At 38.9% G+C, this 25518-nt stretch overlaps 1 protein-coding gene across 6 annotated transcripts in view; it reads right to left on the bottom strand.

Annotated features, from left to right (window-relative positions):
• Positions 1 to 20763: 20763 nt before the first annotated feature.
• ARL15 (ARF like GTPase 15) overlaps positions 20764 to 25518 on the bottom strand; it is a 410850-nt gene continuing 406095 nt past the window's right edge. For all 6 annotated transcript variants that reach the window (XM_081285382.1, XM_081285378.1, XM_081285381.1 and 3 more), the window contains one exon: positions 20764 to 23083. In XM_081285382.1, the coding sequence (XP_081141508.1) occupies positions 22931 to 23083 (153 nt within the window). In that variant the 3' untranslated portion in view covers positions 20764 to 22930. The remainder of the gene's footprint in view (positions 23084 to 25518) is intronic.

The raw sequence follows: 25518 nt of genomic DNA, 5'->3' as shown, positions 1-25518 counted from the left end.
AGATATAAGGTTAATATAAAAAGTCAATCACTTTCCTATGTACCAGCAATAAACAGTGAACTTTGAAATTAAAAATACAATACCATTTATATTTGCACATAAAATATTTAAATAATGAGGTATAAATCTAGCAAAATATGTGCTAGATATGAAGAAAACTACAAAGCTCCAAGGAACAAAATTACATGCATCAGTAGGAAGACTTGATATTGTCAAGATATTAGTTCTTCACAATTTGAACTATAGATACAACAGTTTCCTTTTTCCATTGGTCATACATTCTGAGACCTCCAGTGTATGCCTGAAACCATGGGTAGTACAAACCCTATATATACTAGTTTTTTCCATATATTCCCTGCTGTATTGCCTCTTAATGCCAGTGATAATCTGTCCTTCCATGTTTTATGCCCTGGTCCCTCCTTTGTCTCACTACTCTTGCACTTTAGGGTCATTATTAAATAAAATAGGGTTTTTTGAACACAAGGACTATAACACCATGACAGTTGGTCTATAACTGAGATAGCTACTAAGTGACTTATGGGAGGGTAGCATTTCCAGCATGGATATTCTGGACAAAAGGATTATTCACATCCTGGGTAGAACAGAGTGGAATCATGCTACTCAGAATAGTGTGTAATCTAAGACTTATAAATTATTTATTTCTGGATTTTTTCATTAAATGCCTTTTGCACTTCTGTTTACTGTGAATAACTGAAACCATAGGAAGAAAACTTGCCCCCACCCCACCCCACACACACACACAAAAAGAATACTCTGCTGGGTTCAGTGGTGTGTGCCTGTAATCCCAGCTACTCGAGGACTGAAAATCCAAGGGCAATTTAGTGAGATCTGTCTCAAGTTAAGAAAATAAAAAAGATTGGGGGATGTAGTTCAATGGTAGAATACCTCTGGGTTAGATCCCCAGTACTGTAAAAATAATTACATACATACATGCATACATACACACATACATATATACTAAACAATGCAATCCCAATAAAAGTCTTATTGAGTTATTTTGTGGACATCTACAAACTTATTCTTAACTTCATATGGAGAAGCAAAAGCCTCAGAAAAGCCAGCACAATATTGAAGGAGAAGAACAAAATTGGGGGTCTTCTTAATTGAAGACTTACTATAAATCTACAATAATCAAGATAGTGTAGTATTGGATAAAGAATAGACAAATAGATCAATGGAACAGAATGGATTTTCCAGAAATAGAGCCACATAAATATAGTCAAGTGATCTTTGATAAAAGAGCAAAGGTAATAGAAGGGAAAAAACAGCATTTTCAGTAAATGGTGCTGGAACAACTGGACATCTGCATGCAAAACACAGAAATGAATCTAGATATAGACTTATGTCCTTCACAAAAATTAATTCAGAATGGGTCTTAGGCCCCAAATTATGAAACTCCTAAAATAACATAAGGGAAAAAACTAGATGGTCTAGTGTGTGGCAATGCCTTTTGACATTCAACAATAAAGGCATGCCCCATAAAAGAAGAAACTCATAAGCTGGATTTCATCAAAATCAAAAACTGTCAAGAGAATGTGTGGACAAGCTACAGACTCAGAGAAATATTTGCAAAAGACATGACTGATAAAAAATTATTATCTAAAACATGCAAAGAACTTTTAAAATTCGACAATAAGAAAATGACCTGATTAAAACATGGGCTGAAGACCTTAATGGACACCTCACCAAAGAAGAAATACGGATGAAGAACAAGCATATGAAAATATGCTCCATGTCACGTGTTATCAAGGTAATGTAAATTGAAAACACAATAAATAGCCAACTCTGCAACACTAACATTGGTGAGGAGGTGGAACATAAGAACTAACATTTATTGCTGATGGGATGCAAAAATGGTGTGGCAACTTTAGAAGACAGTTTGGCAGCTTCTTGTAAAACTAAACATACCCTTACCATATGATTAACCAGTTGTACTCCTTGGTATTTACTCAAAAGAGTTGAAAACTCATGCCCACACATACAAAAAAATGCACACAGATGTTTATAGCAGCTTTATTCCTAATTGCCCAAACTTGGAAGCAACCAAGATACCCTTCAGTAAGTGAATGGATAAATAAACCAGGGTACATCCAGGCAATGAAATATTCTTCAGTGCTGAGAGAGAGAGAGAGAGAGAGAGAGAGAGAGAGAGAGAGAGAGAGAGAGAGAAAGAGAGAGAGCGCAAGCGCCAAGAGCCATAAAAAAGACACGGAGGAATCTTAAATACAAACTACTAAGTGAAAGGAGCCAATTGGAAAAGAATACATACTATATGATTCCAATTTTCTGATAGTTTGAAAAAGGCAGAACTCTGGAGACAGTAAAAAAAGATCAGTGGTTGCCCAGAGTTGGGGCAGGGAAGATAAATAGGCAAAACACAGGGGATTTTTAGGGCAATGAAAATGTTTGATATGATACTATAAAAATGGCTGGTATGTCTCACAAATTTGTCAAACTCATAGAATATACATCATCAAGAGTGAACCCAACTGTAAATTAGGGATTTGGGGGTGATTATGATGTGTCAATGTAAGTTTATCAATTGGACCAGATGTTGACATCATTCTGAGGGAGGATGTACATAGTGGGGGAACCTAGGCATTTGTGGAGGCAGGGAATGTACGGGAAAACTTGCACTTTCCTTGGAATTTTACTGTGAACCTAAAATTGCACTTCTAGCTACGTTGTGGGCACATACTTTTTAGAAAACTCTTAGCCAAAATTTCAGTGGACCCTGGCTTTACTGTTTTGTTACCCACATTTTCCATTTGTCCTGAAACCTTTGCTTTTAAATTAAAAACATTATGAGCAGTTCTTTAAATCACCTTACATTCCTAATGGAAGGTCAAAAGCAACCAAGGTAAGGTGTGATTACAATGAAAAAAATGAATTTATTTAAAAAAAATGTCACTTGGGACCGGAGGTGTAGCTCAGTGGTAGAACACTTGCCTAGCCTGCCTGGGTTCAAACTCCAGCAGTGCACGCACCCCCCATTCAGTCCCACTAAGGAAATCAGTATAAAGTATGGCTTTAAAAAGAAGTCACTTATTTTTAAAAAGCTATAGTGAATCTTCTAATAAACTATAACATTAGTTTTAACTATTAATCTTCCCAAACCAATTGCTTACAAAAATAGAGGTTTTTTTTTTAAAGAGAGAGAGAGAGAGAGAGAGAGAGAGAGAGAGAATTTTTTAATATTTATTTTTTAGTTTTTGGTGGACACAACATCTTTATTTTATTTTTATGTGCTGCTGAGGATGGAACCCAGCGCCTGGCACATGCCCGCCCAGGGTTTTTTTTTTTTTTTTGTGTGTGTGTGTGTGTGTGTGTGTGTGTATGTGGTGTTGAAGATTGAACACATGCTTGGCAAGTGTTCTGTTACTGAGCTATATTTCCCCTATGCCACAAATATAGGATTTTTTAATTTGTTTGGTACTGGGGATTGAACTGGACTTTGCACATGCAGGCAAGTGCTCTACCATGGAGCTACTTCCCCTAGACTACTATCAAGTACTGTTTTTGAAGTGTTCCAGCAGCCTCAAAAGTACTTCCTAAATGTCCAAGCTCCTACAGGTTCATTAATAACCTGTCTCATGTACTTTGTACTGAACCAAAAGAAAAAAAAATTCCATTCTGCTGTTTCATATGACTCTAAATATCGGGGTGGGAGGGTTCATTATGTTACTATGGGGCAAGTACTTGCTGTGAATATATATGTCTTACCTTTGATCTCATTATATTTCTGCAAAGTGAATATTACAAAGTGATTATTTCAGATGAGGAAACCAAAGTTCAATAACTTACCCAAATACCGAACAGTGGAACAGATTTTAAGCCAAAGCTACTGCAATGTCAAATATTTGACTCCACTTCATCCTGCTCAAGAAGAAAACCCTAAATTCTTTTCCTAGCTCTCTATAACTAGGAAGAGAGGGAGGTTAAAGAGGAATTTTTCTCTTCTTTAGGTTTTAATCATCATTATTTTCTTCCCTGGAAGAAGAGCAACATTATATTCTGAAAATTCTATACAGGATGTGGGTGGCTGGAATATATCTGACTGAGCAACAAGGGTGCTTGCATATATTCTGCTAGTTTGGTGGGCTTGGAAAGCAATTTGATTAAAAAATGAGATGCAACCATTTTCATATATGTATACATACACATGGGGAGGGTGTGTGTGTGTGTGTACATGTTTGTATCCCTCTTTAAGCAAATAGCCTTCTCTTATGGCTCTCCTTGGCATTAGCTTTATTCTGACTTGGTGGGGGCTGCTCAGTGGCACATGGTCAGTGGGCAGGAAGGAGATCTCCCAACCTCGGCTCTGAATGCTCATATATACTGAGGATTATACGGTCTCCTTGAGGTGGGAAGGAACTAAGAACTCTACAGAAGAAAATAGCTTTTCCTTCTGGCTAATAGATGAGAAGAGTCACCCCATCACATCAAAGGTACCCATGTTCGTCCGACAACGGTGGGGCTGTGGCCATCCATCTGCAATGTCACCAGCTCGGCAGCCCAGCCAGCCACATCTGGAAAAGTTAAGTGAGCTGGGAGTTGACACGTGTTAAGGAATGTTTTCAGCACAGCATATTGACAACAGGCTAACACAGTTTCCCTCCTCCTATTTGCATCGAACTTAGCTTGATGAAAGTTAATGCTTCAAGGTTTATTAAGCTAATGAAGACACTCTGTAGGTACGATAGCCAACACCAATTCTTTGAAAGGTAAGAAATGACAGGTCCAGAGGGGGGTAATAAGATCCATTAAAAGGGTGACCAGTCTAAGGGAAACAAGAAAAGTCTTCATGAGGAGCCCAGTGTGCGCACTGTAAAAGGACAGAGGTTTTAGGGACCCCTTTCAGTCAGAACCCAACACACTCCACGACTCGTCATCCACTTTCTTAAAGTCTAAAAACCAGAAGAACAAGCACTTGGGCTCTCTGAGTGACAGAGGTGTCCCAGAGAGGTATTGTGGCTGCTGTGACTGCCCTGGATGGTTTCAGTTTCCTATGTTTAAATTCCTAACAAGCCTTTCAAATCAGCAGACATGTCTCAAGACTTTATTTATTTGTTTTTGTAGCTTTGACAGTCTTGAGAAAGGTGCCACATGGAAGACACTTCATAGCAAACCTCTCTTGTTCTGATTTGGCATGAGAGATGACTGCCTGGTACAAAGACAAAGCCCTAGAAAGATAATCTTTGGTAGCTCTAATCTTCTCTGCAAGTATCTCAAATAAGGAACACGTTCTCTTTGATTCTAAATTCTTCTCAAATATTCTTGCCATCCATCTGCAGATGCTTTCTGTTGGAATACTGATCTTTTAAAAATAAGTTTTCAGGCTGGGGTTGTGGCTCAGTGGTAGAGTGCTTGCCTCGCACATGGGGGCCACTGGGTTCAATCCTCAACACCATATAAAACGAATAAATAAAATAAAGGTCTATTTATTTTTTTAAATAAATAAATAAAAGTAAGTTTCAAAGGATCACAGCACCTCCTTCCTCATATCTTCTCAGGGAATTTGAGGAGAGAAAAGGAGGTATATGGCAGGGGCAAAAGTGATTCCTTTTCTTTTCTACAAAGGATCTCACTGCAGAGCTGGCTTCATGGTGAATTTAGCTCTTAGAAGGTCCTGCTTAGGTCCTGGTTTAGTGTCTAATTTCTCCACTCTCTCCTGCTGCTCCGTTTCCCTTCAGGAAAGGGTCATGTGGAGAACTTTTGCTATGGCCGGCCTCATCCCCCAGGGAACTGGTAGGGCAGGAGTCTTCTCAGAGGTGAAAGCCCAACTTAAGAGGCTGTTCACTCCAACTCAAGATTAAGTCAGGCAGGATGCACAGCCAGTGTGGCAAGACCCTCCCAGTCACACACAGACTGAGAGGTGTTCTTGTTAGGAAAGCTCAGTTTGTTCAACTTCTGTTTTCTAGAAGATCGTGGGTAAGCTCCTAGATGAGAGGAATGATTGGACTAAGGCTCAGTGAGGCCCACATGTGTGGTGGTGGCAGAACTAGCATTCAAATCTGGGTCTTAACCCAGTTCACTGGGAGTTTTGTATCATTCTGTGTGACCAGTCAGTGGTGGTTCTGCAGGACCGTGTGGTAGAAGTAGAGGTGGATGACCTTGTGAGGGTCTGAGCAGCTCCCCTTGATATTTCTGCTTTTATATTTGATCTAAGGATATGATTTAAGAAAGGGGTTCACTGTGAAAGAAAGGTTGTCTTTGTTTCTCCAATTTTAGGAAGATTCCAGTAAGATAAAAAACTTGGAGGCCATTTTCAGGGAGGTTTTGGTGAACTCAACAAAAAACCTTGCTTATGATAGAAAACATTTACATGTGGATCACTGGCTCACATATGCGCTCCCAATCCCCTGAGTGACTGAAGAAATTCTGATTTGTCATTTTGCTATTTCCAGATACTGTTGAGATTTTAATACTCACTACAGGAATAGCAGAGTGTTCTGAGTGTGGGCTCTTGTCAGACAGCCTGGGTTTGCAGCTCGATGGACTACATGCTAGGTAACCTTGAGCAATTAAGAAAACAAAAACAAAAACAAAAACAAAACCTAAGAAACACAAAACAAAAAAGCAAATTTTTTTTTTTTTTTTTTTGGTGGTACTGGGCATTGAACCCACGGAATACTCAATCATGGATCTATACTCCCAGCCCTTTTCTTTTATTTTGAGACAAAGTCTCACTAAATTGAGGCTGGCCTCAAACTTGTGATCCTCCTGCCTTAACCTCAGGAATCACTAAGATTACAGGTCTATACCATTGTGTCTGGCAAAAAGGAAAAGCTTTTGTCACACAGAGTTGATAATTAACTGAGCTAATATATTGAAAGCACATAGTAAGCACTCAGTAAATATACACTGTTATCATCGTTGTTGTTGTTATCTGAGGGACCCACGCAGAGACCTTATATAAGGTCTGGCACTGGCTTCTAACCAGAGCAATGGGCTCAGTCTCATAATCCAGGAAGCTCCAAATTCTTCACTTAGACCAATTAGTTGTTGTTGGTAAATGACGGTGTTGAGGACAGAGCTGTGCCCACAGCAGAGGAAAGCCAGCGGACTCCGTGGGGGAGTCCTCGGCCTCTGGAAAGGAGGAAGCTGGCAGACAACCCCCCACTTCCCCAAACTGGTGTGGCGCTACCAGTGGGAGCCAGCAGCTCTGTTCTCTCACCGTCAGACAACTGCAGTCTTTGGATCTGTTGTCGTTGGCTCTGCTAAAACCCACACTTCCAATTTTCACACTATCTGTAAACGTTTAATTCGAAAGGCTTTCCTATTTAATATCAAACAAGTGAGAAAAAAATGTCATCAGCTCATTAGTGCCGTGCCAGACTTCCACTGGGAGATGGCGGCAGGGGAGCTCAGCTGTGCGGAGGCCTCGGTAGGATTTCTCAAATGGCTGAACGGAGAGCAATACATCAGCCTCCTGAAATCTCACATGCCATTTGGTTTAAATATTAAAGTTCCTTTGAGGTTAAGTAAGTATTAGAACCAGAAGGAAGGCAGGTTTACAATCTGTTAGCCTGGGCTCCACATGCTGCGGTGATCACAAATATACCGCTTTCCAGCAAGAGGGGTCACTGCTAGCCCAAAATCTCCCCAACTCTCTTTACCAACCCAAACTGGATCCTCACTTTCCCATCAACCTTTGCCGGAGGCTGCTCAGCCCAAGGTCTAGACTGACAGACTGTCAGTAGTTGTCTAATGTGAGCCAGGAATGGGAGACACATGTCATTTAAAAATTTCTAGTAGCCATATTTAAAAAAAAGTAAAAAGAACAAGTGAAATGAATTTTAATGAAGTATTTTATTTGATACAATATATCCAAAATATCATTTCAGCATGTTATCAATATCAAGGTGATTGATGAGATAGGTGACACTTTCTGGTTCTATCTTTGCAACCTAGTGTGTATTTTAGCCTCATAGCCTGTCTTAGGACCAGCCACTTTCAAGTGTTCAATAGCTATTGTATCAGACAGAGCAGGTCCAGACTCTGGACTAGATTATTTCCACACATTGCACTAGATCCTACAGCAGCAGCAGGCCAGTGGTGAAAACACTCAGCAAAGCCCTAGGAAGGGTCTTGAGAGGCGGAGAAGAACTGAGAGGATCCGGTGAAACAGAATCTGTCACCAGAGTTCCTTTTGAAGTGCGTTTGTTTGCAATAACTTTTATAAACATCATTGGGTCTCTCCCCTTTGTTTCACAGTTCGGAGGACCCAATTTATCTCTGACTGAGTATTATTTTCTCAGCTGCAAATCATGTTAATTGGGCAGCAGATAGATAGGAATGTGGAGTAAACAGCCCTAATACCTTTAATGCTTTTGATGACTTTTCCAGCCCCATACTGTAGATACTGTATTGAAGGAGGAGAGCAGCCCCCTCTTCCTGTCAAGGAAGACAAGGCCCTGAGTTCTGCAAGGAGGTGGGGTGGTGAACTTATTTCAAAGTTCTGATCTCTTGTTCTTTGCTTTTATTTGATACTCAGATGACTTGGATAGTTTGGTTAGACTAAATGCGAACGCAAGTTATCTGGAGTCTTCTGAAATGAGACGAGGTTGGGAGACCGGAGGTGCAGAGTGGCATTTGGTCGAAGCTCTAATTTCTTTTCAGGAAGTCAGTGTTGCTTTTCCTTCTACTCCGCTTGCAGTCTTTTAAGTTCTCAGGTCACTGGAGGCTTAACCAGCTCTAAAGGGTAGGGAGAGGTCTGCCTGTCTTTCTAAAGTGGGACAGAGGAATTGTAAACAGGAGGGAGAGAAGAAGCATTTCAGTACCAGCCTCTTCATGGGCAGACCAATTTTAGGAATGAATATCTAGATGAATTGAAGAACCAGAAATTGATTTCCATAAAACTGTCCTGCCTCATATCTACTGGAACACCTTTCTGAAATGCAAGAGTAGGTGCAATGTGGTCTGATGCCTGCCTGCTTCAAGCACACCCAAACCTTCTCACTAGAGTCCTTCAGTGCTTTTCTTCAGAGTCCTCAGTAGGATTTTTTTTTTCTCAGATCTGGGTCCTCATTCTACTTCCAGAAGCCCCCTTTATATATCAACAGGGCTCACACTACAGCGTGCCACTTAGAACCCCAAGACTACAGAGGACCTGTGGATTCTAAGTCCAGGCAATACCCAACCACAGCTTTAGAAGAGCATGGCTGATGTGGGTTGAATTTGATAGCACCTGGAAAAACACATTTCCTTATTCCTAATACATCTTCATTATTGATCACCCGCTGCTGCCCACAAACTCTAAAAAGTAAGCATGGTCAGAGTTGCCTGGGGATCAGTCCATTGAAATGCAGATTCCTGGGCCTTCCACTTCAGGTCTTTTGACTGTTAGAAGAGCTGGACCTAGGAACCTGTATTTGGAGGCATACTCCAAGTCCTTTTTATGCTGATTACATATAGGCTACATGCTCAGAAACCCTGTTAGAAGTCTGCTGAAGTAATGCTATTTCAAGCTCAACAGTATGATGTCAATATCAGTGGGTAATTTTGTTCCCTGCCTTTAAAAGGTAGTATTATGATTTCAGACTTGTGTTCTATCTTGGGAAATCCACTTTATCAAAAAGACATTTAAAAAAATTCCAAAAGTTTCAAAGATCACCTTCGAGGGCAGGCCACACTTTGTCCTGGGTGAGAAGTAAGAAGTGCTTGCTGGTTGTCTTTTCCCCTGCTGGGAAGTGACAGAGGGACCCTTGTACTCCCTGGGCCTCATTTTGGAATTTCTTTTGCTACCATGTGACTTGGGCCATAATTCATGGGACTAAAAATGGGTATGCTACCTAGAGTCAGCATCTGTAAGATGGTAGGGACTTACAAGCCACCTGCCTACAAGGAGTGCCCCATGCTAGAGAATGACTGGCATATCTTTCCTCTCAGAGAGAGGAAGGCAGCTAAGTGGAGGTGGGTAGAGCAAGTACACATAGCAATGCTGCACCAGCATCACCATATGGTGGAACCCCAGACTGACTGACTGCAGAAGCTGAGTTTTACCCTGTGATAGCTAATGTAAATTAGTGATTGCAAGAGCTAACATTAAGCATCTGCTGGATAGCAGGCAAGGTGCTAGAATTCTTATTTACAGTATTTCATTTAATGAATATAAAGATCCTATGGTTATTTAGTATGGATTGTTAATATTCCTATTTTACAGACGAGGAAATTGAGCCTTGAAAAGGTCAACGACTTGTCAGGGTCAACAAGCATCCATGTTGGAATCAAAGCTAGTTAATTTGTTTCAGAGTCAGTGCATCCATTTAGCACAGGGCTGGCTACATAATTAGCAGGGCTCAGTGCAAAATGAAAGTGTAGTTCAGAAAGCAGAGGAAAAAAATGATGCTGATAAAAGTTTTTCCTTTTTTCCAAGGTCCTGATCTTGATTGGCCATGGTGATTCTATTTGCTATTTAATGTCATTCTTAGTCAAGAAAAATTAAAAATTCAAATTGTTAGCATGATTTCTACCATTCATCTTTATATTGTGTGATGCCAGTTTTTAGAAGCCAGTTGTAACTTGTATAGTCACTGAAAGTACACAACTTGTGTTTCATAGCTCACACATGCGTTTGTGTTCTTCACAAAACTAGCTTATCTGTTTTTATTTTATTTATTACTCTATCAACTCTCTACTTTGGATTCTGATGCATAAGAAAGAACTGAAAATAACCAGAACCATGTGTTGCCTTATCTTCCCCACCCTTGGATGTCATTATCTTTGGAGTCAAAATTTGGCAGATACAGAACAGCAACACAGGTGAGAAAGGCTAAGATAGGCTTCCCTGCATAGTCTGTATTTCTTAGAATGCCATGGCCATCTTCTGCAGTTGAAGCAAGTTCAGGTTTGGACAGACAGCATGGCCTCTGGGGGATGTCAGCACCTGTATTAGTCAGTTCCATGTTACTACAATAAAGTGCCTAAGGCAATTAACTTATAAAGAGAAGAGTCAGGCTGAGGGTATAACTTACAAGCTTAGCATGTGCCAAGGCCCTGGGCTCCATCCCCAGCATCAAAAAACAAAAAGTGGGGGGAGGGGAGAAGAAAAAAAGATTTATTTAGCTCATAATTTGGAGGTTCAAATCCAAGATTGGCTTGACCTCTAAAGAAAGTGGTGGATGACAATAGTAGGAGCATATTTCAGAGCAAGTAGTTAAATCTAGAGGCAGGAAGCAGAGAGGGAGAGAGGAAAAGGAAGAGTGAAAGAGAGAAAGAGAAAGGAAAGAGAGGAATGGTGCTCTCCATGACCTAAGGACCTCCTGGTAGGCTCCACCTTTTAAAGGTCTACACACCTCCTGATACCACCCTGGGTACCAGGCCTTTACTTACAGACCTTTGGGAGACACTCAAACCATGGCAGCACCTTCTCCACCTAGGTGTAGACTCAACACACCTACTTTGTATTTGGTTTAAGTCTTGCTGAACTCCTGTGAATTGTGGATCCACTGGAATTCTGTGCTAATGGAACACTTGGAGATGCAACATATGAAGAGGCAGACATATTATGGTAGCTCCTCTACTCATATTGTCCTGTGGAATTCCCTTACAAAACACAAGTTCTTAATAAAATTATTAATTCCAAGATGATGGCAGCAGAGTATTAAACCAAGCCCAGGGCCATTCTGAGCACAGCATGCTTTGTGAACACATTAGCTGCACACCTGTGAAGGTGGATCCACCTGGAGGAATGAAGTACAGGTTTTGCTTTGTTTTCACCTAGCTATTGCTGGGCCATATAAAGTTAACAACCCAGTTATGCAGCTTCAGAAATGGATTCCTATCCACCTTATTTAATGGCCTAAAAGTAAGACCCATTATCTTTTTTTTTCTCCCCTCTTCTGGAATTGAGGATTGAACTCAGGGTGCTTTACCACCGAGCTGCATCCCCAGTCCTTTTTTTTTTTTTTTTCCTTTTCCTTTCTCTTTTTCCAGACAGATCTTGTTAGGTTGCAGAGGCTAGTCTTGAACTTTTGGTCCTCCTGCCTCAGCCTCCTGAGTTGCTGGTATTACAGATGTGCACCATCACACCTGGCTACACCCTACTATTTGAGGCAGTCTGAGTGTCAACAAAACACTTTCTGGGTGGCCTATGGGAGTCTTCAGACTTTTGAAACCTTCCATGGATGGGTAGGTGGGGGCAGCACCCTCTAGAACCTCCACTTGTCCAACAGCATCATGGACTCACCAGTCACCTCTGGAGGCCATCCATTTCTGTCTTTACTATTCACAACTATGGGGCTCTGCACCAGAAGGCAGGTGAGAAAGGCAAGGAGTCTGGTTTTCAAGTTCTCTCTCATTACTTCAGCCCTTCAGTTCGGCCTTAATAATTTTATTTTTGTTGCCTTTGAAAAATGTTCTCCTGGCACACCTTTCATTCTAACGCCTTTGTCTACCTGTTGCCTGTGATCACCCAAGAGCTGCCCCCGGCAACCCACCCTCTCCCTCGTTGTTTTACTTGAAGGACTATTTTGATTATGCTAGTCTTCCTCAAAATATTCAATCATTGCCCATTAGATTTCATCCCAGTTCTCCATCCTGGTATTCAAGGCTGCCCATTATCTGACTTCAGCTTTCCATCCTCTTTGTGTTTTTATCCTTTCCTCTGGGAGAGAATAACAAATATGTCTGATGCTTGCCTTCTCTGTGTCTGTACTATGTCTTTTCTTTCTCCCCTTGTTTCATGCTTACTTTCTGCACATGGACTCATCACAAGTACATGGTGTATATTTATAAATCTTTCCAGCCCACAAATACAGACACTATATACATTGCAAATCTACCCTGTGTTCAACAGTAAGTAATAAGTGGGAGGAAAGTTTTGAGTTAGGCACTTAGAATTAAATATTGGTCACTTGTTCCATTTCCCCAGAAAATGATGGCCAAAGCTATTTTGCTTATTTAAAGTCTAGCTATAATGCAAGTTGTTGCAAAAGCAAATTAAGATTTTGTCTTCTACCTATTAAATCAGGAGATTAAAATAATTAAAAAATTCATGTTCACAAGGAACTAGCATCTAGGCATTTCCAGGAATGGTGAATTGACATTGCTTAGGAGGGTGGTTTCAGAATATGTTTTAAAAATTTTAAAGTGTTTACACATCTTGGTCCTATAACTCCATTCAGACGCTGGAATTCTAACTTCTATTTATTCTATGGAAATCACCAAGGAATGTGCACAAATATTCTTACACGAAGACATTTAAAACAGCCAAACATCCAACAAAAGGGAACTTGTAAATGCTAGGCAGTACTAATTAACCCATTAAGTCCCAAGTTTTCAATTCTGTAAATATTTTAACAAAATTGACACAAGTACATTAAAATAGGTTGGAAATTATTGGGCACTGTGCCACATGTCTGTCATCTCAGAGACTAGTGAGGCTGAGGCAAGAGGATTACAAGTTTGAGGTTAACTTGGGAAACTTAATGAGACTCTGTCTCAAAAAAAGTAAAAATGTTTGAATATCATAACTATAACTTATATGTTTTCATATATACATATTTAAATGTTCTAATTATTCAAGTATTATTTAACTAAAAAACTCTAATAAGTATTTCAAAAGTTATCATCAGTGGTATATTTGTTTCTCAATGTAAGTCTTTATATGTGTCCCACATATAACACTTAACAACATGAAACAATGTTTCTAAGATATTAATAAACAAAAATATTCCAAAAATAATTTGTACAGTATGAACCCAATTTTGTAAAAGTATATAGAAAGGAAACTGAAATAATATGCATCATAATGTTTGTCATTCTTTCAAGGATTATAGTTATTTACTAATTTTTCCTTTACAATCTTTGTATTTTTCTGCAATGAATGTGAATCACCCTTATAATCATTGATGATGAAGTTCGAGTTCAAATCCAGCATAACAGTGGAATCAGTTCAAATCAGCAACAGTGAGGCACTAAGCAATTCAGTGAGACCCTGTCTCTAAATAAAAATGCAAAAAAATAGGGCTGAGAATGTGGCTCAGTGGTTGAGTGTTCCTGAGTTCAATTCCTGGTACCAAGAAAAAAAAAAAAAAGTTCACCCTTATACAATTCTAGTCATATGGGGAAAAAAATGTTCGATTGAAACCCAACTTCATCTTTTTTTTTTTTTAAGAGAGAGTGGGGGGGGAGAGAGAGAGAGAGAGAGAGAGAGAGAGAGAGAGAGAGAGAGAGAGAGAATTTTTAATATTTATTTTTTAGTTCTCTGCGGACACAACATCTTTGTTTGTATGTGGTGCTGAGGATCGAACCCGGGCCGCACGCATGCCAGGCGAGCGCGCTACTGCTTGAGCCACATCCCCAGCCCCCCAACTTCATCTTGAAGTTGCTAGCTAATCAGCAATATTCATGAAATGTTTTGTATTAGTGCCATAGATGTATAAATGGTGACAGAAGATATAGCATTGCCTTTCTATGATTTATAAATTGATGATGCCCCATAAGCATCATAATTTGGTTCTTTCTAGCAAATACTTAGCCCTGAGCTTTACATCTTCTCATAGCTTTCCCTAGTGCACACAGCCCAGTGTATTGCACACAATGCACATCTGATCAGTGTTTGCTGAATGAATTTACTGACCTAGAAATGCTCCATGACCAGGCTAGGACTGGGTTACAAGACTAGTGTTGTAGCCATTGTGTGATTTCATTCATTATAAAACCTTACCGTTTGTACCTTCAAACCTACCTCAGCTCTTGCAGATATTTCCACCTAAGAAATGCAAAAAGAAAGTTGCTTCAAACATGTTCCTGGATTCATTCATATTGAATGTTTAAGTGCCAGCTGCTAGGAGAAACACATTATCATGTATGGTGTTATTTAATTCTCATGATAATCCTTTGAAGTAGATACATCTTTACTATGGATTAAAAAACCTGGAAACATATTAAAATGATTTGTCTAGTGTCATGTGGCTAGTGAGGAGTGAAGCCAAACTCAAGGCAGTTCTGGTTGACTCCAAAACTTGAATTAGTCAATATGTTACAAACTTCCTTCTTGGAATCAGGACACGAATTCTCAGTGGTGATTTGCATGCCAGACTGACACTCATTTTATTCTTATTCTTTCTCTTGGTGTTGTCTTTGATTGCTATTCTGGTGAGTTGTGGTGCTCTTATGGTAGTTTTTATTTGCATTTTACTAATAAGGCCATTTGGATATCCTTGTCCTTGGGAAGTGCCTGTTAAAGTCCCTTGATAATTTTCCCATTAAGTTGATTTTTTTTTTCCGATTTGCTGTTCTGAATATGTTCTGGCAACATGTTTGGTTTTGCATGCAAATATTTTCTATTCTGTAGTTTGTTTTTACTTTACTCTCTTCACTTTTTCCTTTTTTTCTTCCAAAAACTTTTTCTTGAGGGAAAATGTCAATTACACACTCAGAGGCAGAAAGCAAGGCAGCACAAATATCTGTCACCGTTATTTGGCTTCCACAGTTATCACCCATGGCCAATTTTGTTTCATCAATATTCCTACTTAATTCTCCTCTCAAAAGTAAATCTTGAACATCACATTTATCCATATATATCTCAGTAGGTACCACTAGATAAGTGTTCCTTTTAAAAATATACAATCCCATCGTCACACTTGAAAGATCTTACTAATCAAGGATTTCTTGATTTATCAAACATTCAATAAGTGCTAATTTTTTGCTCCAATTGCCTTCAATTTTATTATTTTACATTTTGGAAGGTTGGAACAGAATCCAAATAAGTCCCATGCTCTACAACTGTTTGATAGAGCTCTTAAGACTCTTTTAATCTATAGGTCTTCTCCATTTCTTCTTTTATTTCCCACAATTTATTAAAGAAACAAATTTTCCAAAGTGCTGATAGTCTGGAATTTGATTATTTCATTACTGTGTGTCATTAAACATACTTCATATTTCTCTATTTTTTCTGTGAATTTTTAGATTTTGAGGACTGATTGACTCAAAAAAATTGACTGTTCAATTTTTTTGATAAGAATACTTCCCAGGTAGTACTCACTTCTATTTGAAGCACATAATGCCTGCTTGCTTCCTTCTTTGTGACATTAGTGGACAGTGGGGTTCACTGGTCAGATCCATTATTTCCCTATCGCAGACATCAATTATAAAATCTACGCATTTTAATTTATCTCTGGCATTATGTGACTTCATTGGATCCTGCTGTTTTCCTAGAAATTTGAGTGATTTAAAATTAACAAAATGAAAATAGAGAAGTTTCTATTTCTAAATTTCTTTTTGTGGTCCTGCCTGGACATCCAGGTGGTCAGTTGTAAGGGTATGATATATCCTGGTGCTCTAGAGGCACATGCACCAAGGGATTGGGGATGGTGAGGGAAGAACAGTGTTGGCTTTAGGTGTTCATGGATATGCAAATGGCCTTGGCATAGATTTTTCAAAAATGTTCTAAATCCAAAATTCATTAACTTCTACTTAAGGAACAACTTTGCCCAAGGACTCTTTAGGAATAAATAATGGATTTAAAGTAGTTATCTCTAAGTTCCCAATCTCAATGAGAAGAAAAGAAAGCAGCTGCTTGAGACAAAAACACAGGGGTTCTACTCTCTTACAGGTTACTGCCTCTGTCTGGCACTGAACTGTAGTACGCTTTTATGCAGCAGCCTTTCCTGTCAGGTAGAATAAAACACATGAGAGAGCTACTAAGAATTTTCCTTTAGGAGAGTCAACACTCAACATTTCAAATGTAGATCATCTGTCCCATCAATAGACAGAAGGATGAGACAAAGCTATTCTAGAAAAGAAGTAAAGCCCTTTGAATACAGGGAAGATGAAAAGAATAGTAGGTAATTGACAGAGTTTGGTTTTGCATTTTGGAAGTGCTTTTGTGTGCTAGATGTAGTGCTTTGTTGTTGTGGCAGTAAAACAGCAGAATAAAGGTGCTAGCTTTACAGGGTTCTGTTTATAAAAAGATGCTAAGAAAGAGACAAAGCTTTTTCTATGTATGTGTTTTAGATTTCTAGTTTCATTAATGATCTCAAAAGAAACTAAACAGCATTCAAAACCAATTCCATATGAGGACTAAAAGCCAGGAATTAGGACCCAGAATTTAAAAATCTGGAGACTCAAATAACAATTTTAATATAACTCCCCCTCCAAGACTTCTCTACATTCACATAATAATCCAGTTTATCCAATGTTATAGGAATTAACGTCCTCCAAAAGTATGGACTAAGCCTATCATTCACTGTCATATCCCTAGCGGCTAACAGAATGTGTGGTACACTGTAAGTAGTCAACAAATGAATGAAAGCCCTAAAATTGTTAAAACCAAGAGTCTTAATTGTGAAATAATACCTGTAAAAAGGACAACAGTAGGCCAAGTCTCATAAGCTGTCATTTCAAAAATCCTGCTTAATAAAAGTGTTGGGTTGATACATCCAGTGTCTAGAAAGCTGTAAAACAACTGGAGAAGGTCCAGAGCCAGACCTGACTTGCTCCAGATTACAGAGCATGACAGCTGGCCTTACTGTTTGCATTCCTGTCTCTGCCTTTTGGTGAGCAGTTTCCGTTCCAACAAAATCTCATTTTTAAATTTACTCTGATATTTATGTTTAATGATTTAATATCATATCACACCAGTCTGGCCTTCGGGGTGCCCTTGACATGCATTTTTCTGATTGACCTTTACATATATTATATACAAACAGGCCAGAAACTATCCATCCCCCACAGGAGCCTCTCAGGTGATTTCACTTCTTGCTCCAGAAACAGACTTCTGCAGACTTTGTTTAAAGCCAGCTCCCCCGACCCTCATGTCTTCTGTAAGCTTGTCCAGACACGGGGAGCATCGTTAGGCCAGGTCTTTCAGTCGTTCCATTGCTTGCAAAGCAATCATTTCTAGGCATTTGGTGTCTTGTCTGACATCTGTTTGATGCTGCAGCTCCAGCCTCTATCTCAATGAATCACTTGTCAGCGAAGGTTGTGGCATCTGAGGCTGGATTTCACACCTCTGGGAAGGGTCGCCTGTGATGTAAGTGATCTCAGGGTTTTTGAAATGACCAACCCCATCCCCCCACATCCCAAGAGAAAATGAGGGAGACAGGGGAACCTGATGCTTGCTTATTCAAGGCTTATTTTGATCTGTCCCCATAGGCTGGAGCCAGGCTTTCTTCTCTGGGGAACATGTTGCCAACTCATCTCCATGGTTGGAATGCTGCTGCTGGGAAAAATCAGACTGAAATATTTGTGTAGAACATTTTGAGAATATCGGATAGAATAAGAAGAGATTTTTGAAAAAAGAAACAAGGAAAAAGGAATTTACCATTCTTTAGTAGTTTGCAGATCTTATTTTTTTTTAAAGTGCAGTTTGATGGCTGTATCCATGTTGGTTCATGTCTAGCCCGAGGAGCAAGGAAGGGGGATAGAGGGTCAGGAGTTAGATTGGGTTATAAACCTGTCCGAGATTAGCAAGGCATCTAGGCTTTTCTTTCTTTATTCTCCAAAAGGTACCAATGATCTCACAAGTACATATGGCAAATGACGATGCTTTGAAAACCACAAGTCCTACAGTAGCCCCTAGTAAAAAGTGATTATTCACAATGTCCTAGGGAAGCTCCCTTGTGCATCTGAGGACTTGAGGAGCACAGAAAGAAAAGGAAGGGACATGCTAAGCCTGAGAGCTCCATAGGTGCCTTTCTAAACTAGAATCCCTTGAATAGGGCATGTTTCATGGAGCAGAGGTGGAATGCAAGATGAAATTAGAGAAAAATAGTAAATTTTTTATTTCACTTTGTTTTGTAGGAAAGGAGGATGCTAGATAAGGCATATGATGGAGGGGTTCTTCTTTGTGACTTTAGAACTCTTTGCCTTGGTTTCAGAGAAAGTCACAACAGGAAGAGATTGTCACAGACAAGCTCCCAGGATGGGAAGATGGAATTTCCAGATCTGATGAAATGGGAAATTTTTAAGGTTTTAATTCAAAGAAAATTGGAAAGGGGAGGGGAAACTGATATCCCATCTGAGGCTTCTGAATCTTACAAAGGATTCTTTTCATGTTCCTAAATTAGTACAAGTGGGTGGGGGTGCTGTAGGGTGCCAAAACTTGGGCTCATCAGTCACTTCATGCATTTAAGTTGCAAAACATTTAGCCCTGAAATGCAAATCATTTAATCACCTCTGACTCAGTGGTTGACCAAAAGTTGTGAACCCTTGGGAGCAAGGAATTCCTAACACTATGGATGATATGGTAATAATACACTTCACAGCATGAACTTCAGATCTCCTGAAGGAGGCTGGGGAGCAATGGAGTATTTTTTTTTTTTTTTTGAGAATCAATATTCTAAAGTTTCTGCATAACAAAGACAGACCCTCTCTTCCAAACAAGTTGAAAAGGAGTGATCCCAAAGGGCAGCTCTCAAGTCCATCCCCACTACCCTGCACATCTTGCTCCATTCTGATATGTTAATGAAAATGCACTTTGAAATTAAAAAGAGGATAAAGTAAGAATACTCCATTTCCATTTCAGTCTGACTATGCAACCTGGGTATGAAAAAAAAAAAAAAAACAACAATCACATTTGCTTAAAAATCTTACAGTTCTGTCTACACTTGCTTGGGTAGGTGTGAGATGCTCAGGAGGTAAAGAACTGCTCATTCGCTCATTCATTGACCATCTTAGAAATGAGACTGGGGATGCAGGTTGGATTCCAGCTTAGAAGTGAAGCATTGCAAACTCTGTGCAGCCAAAAAGAAAGTGGAAGAAGAATGTTGATTTGGGGACCACACAAAAGTTGGGATTTGAATTTTATCATCTTCTATTATGTGTTTTCTTTTTTCATTTTCTCTCTTCTATCCACTGTTTAATTTTACCTTTCCACTCTCTCTGTTAGAGTACTCTCATCCTTAAGGATTGACCTGTAAATGTATAGGATTTCTTCTCTAGTCAATTAAAAAGTATCCATAATTTCCTAAGGGCATCCATCACCACGGAAGGAAACAGTTTATCACACCAAACAGTGCCACCCTCTGAAGTTGCTTTTGCTGAAAATATTATAAAATGATCCTTTGACAAAAGGATGACACTTCATTGACATCTCAAATCTGTTCACTCACTCCCCAGGAATAGCTCTCATGAGAGTAAACTGCTGCTGAAGCCACTGAACCAACTGGAAAAGACACTTGTGACTTTCTGTTGAGGTTTTCACAATGGCTTCAAAAGAAATGCGGATTAATCATTTGTTTTGACCCAAGAGCAGCAGAACTTATTTTGAAGACTTAAACAGGCAACACAAATGTAAACAGAAGTCTGCGACTCCCAAATGCTAAAGCTGAAAGGAGTCAGTCTGGAAACGTCAGTTCTACTCAGCGTTTATTTTCATTTGAAGAAAGTGAAAATCATATATAAATCACGGACAATACGAGTTCTTGCCTGGCAAATGTCCACATGAAACTGTTAACCTCTAAGTATAGATACAGTATTCTTTAATAGAAAGACAGGGCAATATGGCAGTTAATTAGCAACCAATACTGTAAACTACAGTAGATACAAAGTTTTATATAAATTAATTGCCATTATAAAAAGGCAACTGCTTTCACTAAGAAGGTACAAAAACTGGAAACTTCCATAAATATAATAAGAAGCTAAGTGAAGAAATACCTAACAGACTGTTTTTCCTATATAATATTTGAATATGCAAACTAAGACACCTGTGGCACATTACAGGAAAGTAGGAATAGGACATACACCCCCCAACCCAAGCACCCCCACCCGCCCAGGCCCACCCCTCCCCCCAGGTGGATTTCCCAAACATGGCAAATTCTAGGGTTACAAGGACAGGATGCCACACTGAAGCAGCAAGACGGCCAGCTCCAACCTGCTAGACAAAGAAGGAGCCTTATTGACAGTTGTAAAGCATTAGGCGTCAGACAGAAACTTGTCAAAAACAGCTGTTGTTGGGTACTGATTGATAATGTTTTCATTCTGACGGCTGAGATGCTACAGACAGTCCTGGGTCTGAGGAGAGGCCCATCCCTGGCGTGCACATGAACACACACAGACGACGGGAAGTCATTTAACAGATGGCTTAGGAGCACTCAGCCACAGTATCTTAAAGAGACGACATTTTACATTTAATGAACTTGCAGGGAAAGCAAGGCCTAATAATCATTTATTTTTTTCAGAGAAGATGAGCACAACAGGACAAAATAAAAACAGGAATTGTGTAACTGGTCATGGGAATATCAATTCTGTGCTGCTCACAGATTATTACACAGTGCTAAAAATATTCCAGGATAATGTAGACACAATTGTATATAAGTCACTATGGGTATTTTCTGACCCATGCCAAAAACAAAAAAAACAAAAAGAAGTTTTAGATGCTTCAAAGGTAATGATTTCAGTAAAATCCATTTCTAAGATCAAATAACAAAAACTGTGTCTGAAAGATGTGAAGGGTCTGAACTATATCATCTGGAGAATTATGAGGTTTTATGTCACTGTGTGAGACAGCGTGAGTCAGTGGTATTTGGGTATCGGTCTATGCTGCCTAAAAATTACAAACATGTTTTTATTGCTCAGGTGTAGGGAGCAGTTTTCTATCATTTGTCCACTTAGTATTTCAATCAATGGTCAAAAGTCTACAAAATGTGCCAAAGAAGATTTCATCTATGAACTTCAATATCCATAGATTATTCCTGATTTAGAAAAGGTCAAAGGTGCTAAACCTTACTAAAACTGTACATTTATCTCTAGGCAATTTTATCATTTAAATTAAGTGAAAAAAATTCGTTCCAAAGACTGAAGCTAAGCCCTCAAATTATTTATCTGCTGCAGCCCCAGCACATTTTAAGGGCACATTGAAACCCCTGAAAATAGAGGTTTATAATAGAAATACTGATAGACCTTTTAACTAGATGGAGGCTTTAAAAGACTCCATTAAACTATATTAGCACATAATGAATAAATACACAGATGAATCAGTCTTCAAATTCTTGCCAGCTTAAACATTAACCAGTATAAACTATGCTTTGTTTGGCTGTTTTAAAATTTTTATTTTTTAAAAATTATTTTCTCTATTTCAATCAAACATTTCTGGTTTTTAGAAAAAGATAACTACATTACGTTGCAGCTTGGCTTTATGGAGGCTGATTGTTCCACTAAAACATTTGAGGACTTGACCAAATGCAATCAGTGACGTATACATTGTGCCTAAGTTTCCTAAAACACCCACCAAAAAAAAAAAAAAAAAAAAAAAAAAAAAAAAAAAAAAAAACCTAGAACAGTGTTTTTGCTCTTAAAAGGGGAAAAGGAGTGTGACCTCAGATAGATCAAGGAAACACTATGCATCTGGTTTTTAAGTTCTTCAAACCTAATTTTCCTGTGGTAGGATACTCTTTCATAAGAGGATTAATCGAAGTTTTTGGTACTCATTTTTTCACTCATATTCTATAAGGTTGGTATACAAAACAAAACCCTAAAAAATAAAAATAAGATAAAAAAATTAAGAAAACTCAACCCCCAGAGATCTTGAAAATGACATACATAATATTGTGGGGTCCCGGTACACAATCTTCCACTCCCAAGCCCAGGGAAAATTAGTCAAGGTACTGTTGAGTCTTTCTGAGTTCTTCACAAGGGATTTGATTTCTGTGAGCCATGAATTTCATCCATTTTAGCACAAAGTATAGAAGAGATGCTTAGAACAACAGAAGGAGGAGACATGCGGTGAAGATAATTAGTGGTAAACAGAGAATAAATTCTCTCAGTAGTGTGTACTTGTCGTTAATGCCGATGATAATTCACCTGACTTACATAATATTCACTTTGAGAGATGAGAGTCTGAAATAACTAAAGGAAAACAGAGACTGAAGTCATGATAGTCTTGATACCAAAATAGAATTAAAATGAGACACTAACATGGGAGGTTCAAGGCCTTGTGGGAACCCGATTTCTTTGCCAGGTTTCACATTCTCATAGCTTCGTGGTCCTTTTCTTCTAACAAATGTATCAGCTGAGAGAAGCTGTCTTTCAGTGCATCCATGTTATCCAGCGAGCAGGGCTGCAGAATCCAGCGTTTTCCACGAGCAAGTGGTTCAAGTTCAAAATACTTTTTGATCTTAAGGGGGGAAAATAGAGATAAAGATGTTATTGATTATATCCGACACTTTCTCATACCGAAATTTGGAGTGATGAAATGAGGGAATTTCAAGAAGAATTTACAGGAATTGAGATGTCTAGGAATTTCTAGAACCCTGCCCACAGCTGTTGTTGTAACAGGGGTTATATGATGTGACCTGAGAGTGTTTTCTTTAGGGGTGGGTGACCTGCTTGCAAGACACCATTCCATCCATACACACAACAGCACGGGAGGTCTGCAGAAGTCTGAGAAAGAATTATATGCACTGTGGCACAAGACAAAATACACTGCAGGCACCAAGAAGGTTCCATTTCACCAAAATAATGGTAGCAGAGCAGTTTTTACTCTCACCTTGGCACATTATTAAATTGGTGATAACCTATAGTATGTACTGTATCAATTACTCAAGATAATTTTGGCCATCAAGGACATATAAACAACAATAACAAAAACTAATTTAAACCATCTTGTTCTCTCCTCTCAAATTTGCATTGTCTACTGCTGAGATCTATGAAAGAGTTTTCTAGGAAAGAGTACAGAAATAGAGTGTGCATGCATGTGCAAGAAAAAAAATATTTTTAACATACATTTACATACATGCATTGAGTCTCTCAACCTTTTTTCTGCCAGTTCTGAACTTACTGGGAGGAAAAAGTCAAAACTTTATAATGTTATAGAGGTGACATATTTGCTATCTTAAAAACTTTTCAGTTAATAACCAGTGACAGGTTGGGGTTGTGGCACAGTGGTACAGCACTTGCCTAGCATGTGTAAGGCACTTGGTTCGATTCTGAGCACCACATATAGAATAAAATAAAGGCCCATCAACAATCCAGTCAGAAGTAACTCTTACTGTCTCGGCTAGGATATTGACTAACAGCATCTACCATTACCAACTTCTGACTAAATCAATATCCAATTGTTAGGAGTTCCAGAAGGATTGATGGGGTTCTCCCAAAGTGTCTGACCAAGTACAGAGCTCATGAAGCTCCTCATTCACACACACCAATCACATAGGACAGAACTTTGCACTTACTGCCCAGCAAGGTTTATATAACATAAATTACAGTCAAGTAGCAACAGCAGAAAAGTCACTGTTCAAAGACATTCTTGATCAAATAATCCCATTAAATCCCACATGCCATGGAAAATTCCAGTGTCTTACTTGAGTCAACGCATGACCCAAGTGGATCAGTCTTAGGCCATTCTTGTGTGATATCATTTTGCTTGTACCATTGCAAGAACAAATGTCAATGGTAAAGATACATCACCCAAACTGGCATTAATATGTCTGTATATTTTTTCATATGAGCAAGAAGATATATATAAGAAATACCAAATTTTTATGCTAATTTAGGAGTGAGAAAATGCTAACATTTTATAGTTCAAGTGTGTCCCAAAAGTCATCTTATAAATGCCAACAAATTCACAATAAATACTAATTCTAGGAAAAAAGAATATCTGAGAATTGAAGAAACATCATCAATCTGATTCTGATTCTGGAGAGTACTAAGAATCCCATCACAATTTTTTTTTTTTTTTTTTGCCCCGTGTATTTCACAAATCACCTTGTTAGGAGAATTCTCATTTTTTTTTTTTTTGTTGTAGATGGACACCATACCTTAATTTACTTATTTATATGTGGTGCTGAGGATCGAACCCAGGGCCTCATATGTGCTAGGCAAGTGCTCTATCACTGAGCCATCCCAGCCAGAGAATTCTCATTTATTAAAAATAAAAACTCCATTTTTTCAGTTTCTTTTCATTAGGGTGTGGAAAACAATTTACCTCCAAGAAAATTTGAAACTACTTGTGCAATGACTAGTATCAGAGACCAACTCTGTCCCACAGAGGGAGGAACTTGCCAGTCAGCAGCAGCAGGGGGTGATGAGCAGGGGGGTGGAGGCAGGTAGGCAACTGTGGCTAAGTTCACTGCAAGAAAGGGGAGTGGGCTCCTGAGGATGTAAATGGGAGATGTGAATTTTCTTGCTTCTCCCAAAAAGTGAGGCTTCAGACTATATCACTGGGTGCAGGAACGGGGACTGCTATGCTTCTAAGGCATTCTGGTATTTTTTAATCAATAATACTTCTCATCAGACAAAGGACATCATGTAATGTCCTAAATCTGGTACATGAAGAGTGCCAGTCACAAGAAATTCAATAATATTAAAATTAAAGAAAGCACCAAGCCAGTAAGTGTATTTTACTAACAATACTTCTTCCAGTGGTTCATTTCAAAATGACACAGAATTGATGCTGGCAGCACATTCACAGCTAATTTGAAAACAATGTTGGATTTTTTTTTTTATTGGTTGTTCACAACATTACAAAGCTCTTGACATATCATATTTCATACATTAGATTGAAGTGGGTTATGAACCCCCAATTTTACCCCAAATGCAGATTGCAGAATC

This window comes from Spermophilus citellus (assembly GCF_964194105.1).
Source record: "Spermophilus citellus genome assembly, chromosome: 1".
In the NCBI taxonomy this organism is placed as follows: domain Eukaryota; kingdom Metazoa; phylum Chordata; class Mammalia; order Rodentia; family Sciuridae; genus Spermophilus; species Spermophilus citellus.
The sequence above is the reverse complement of the archived record's forward strand: the minus strand, read 5'-3'. Positions and strand labels throughout refer to the sequence as shown.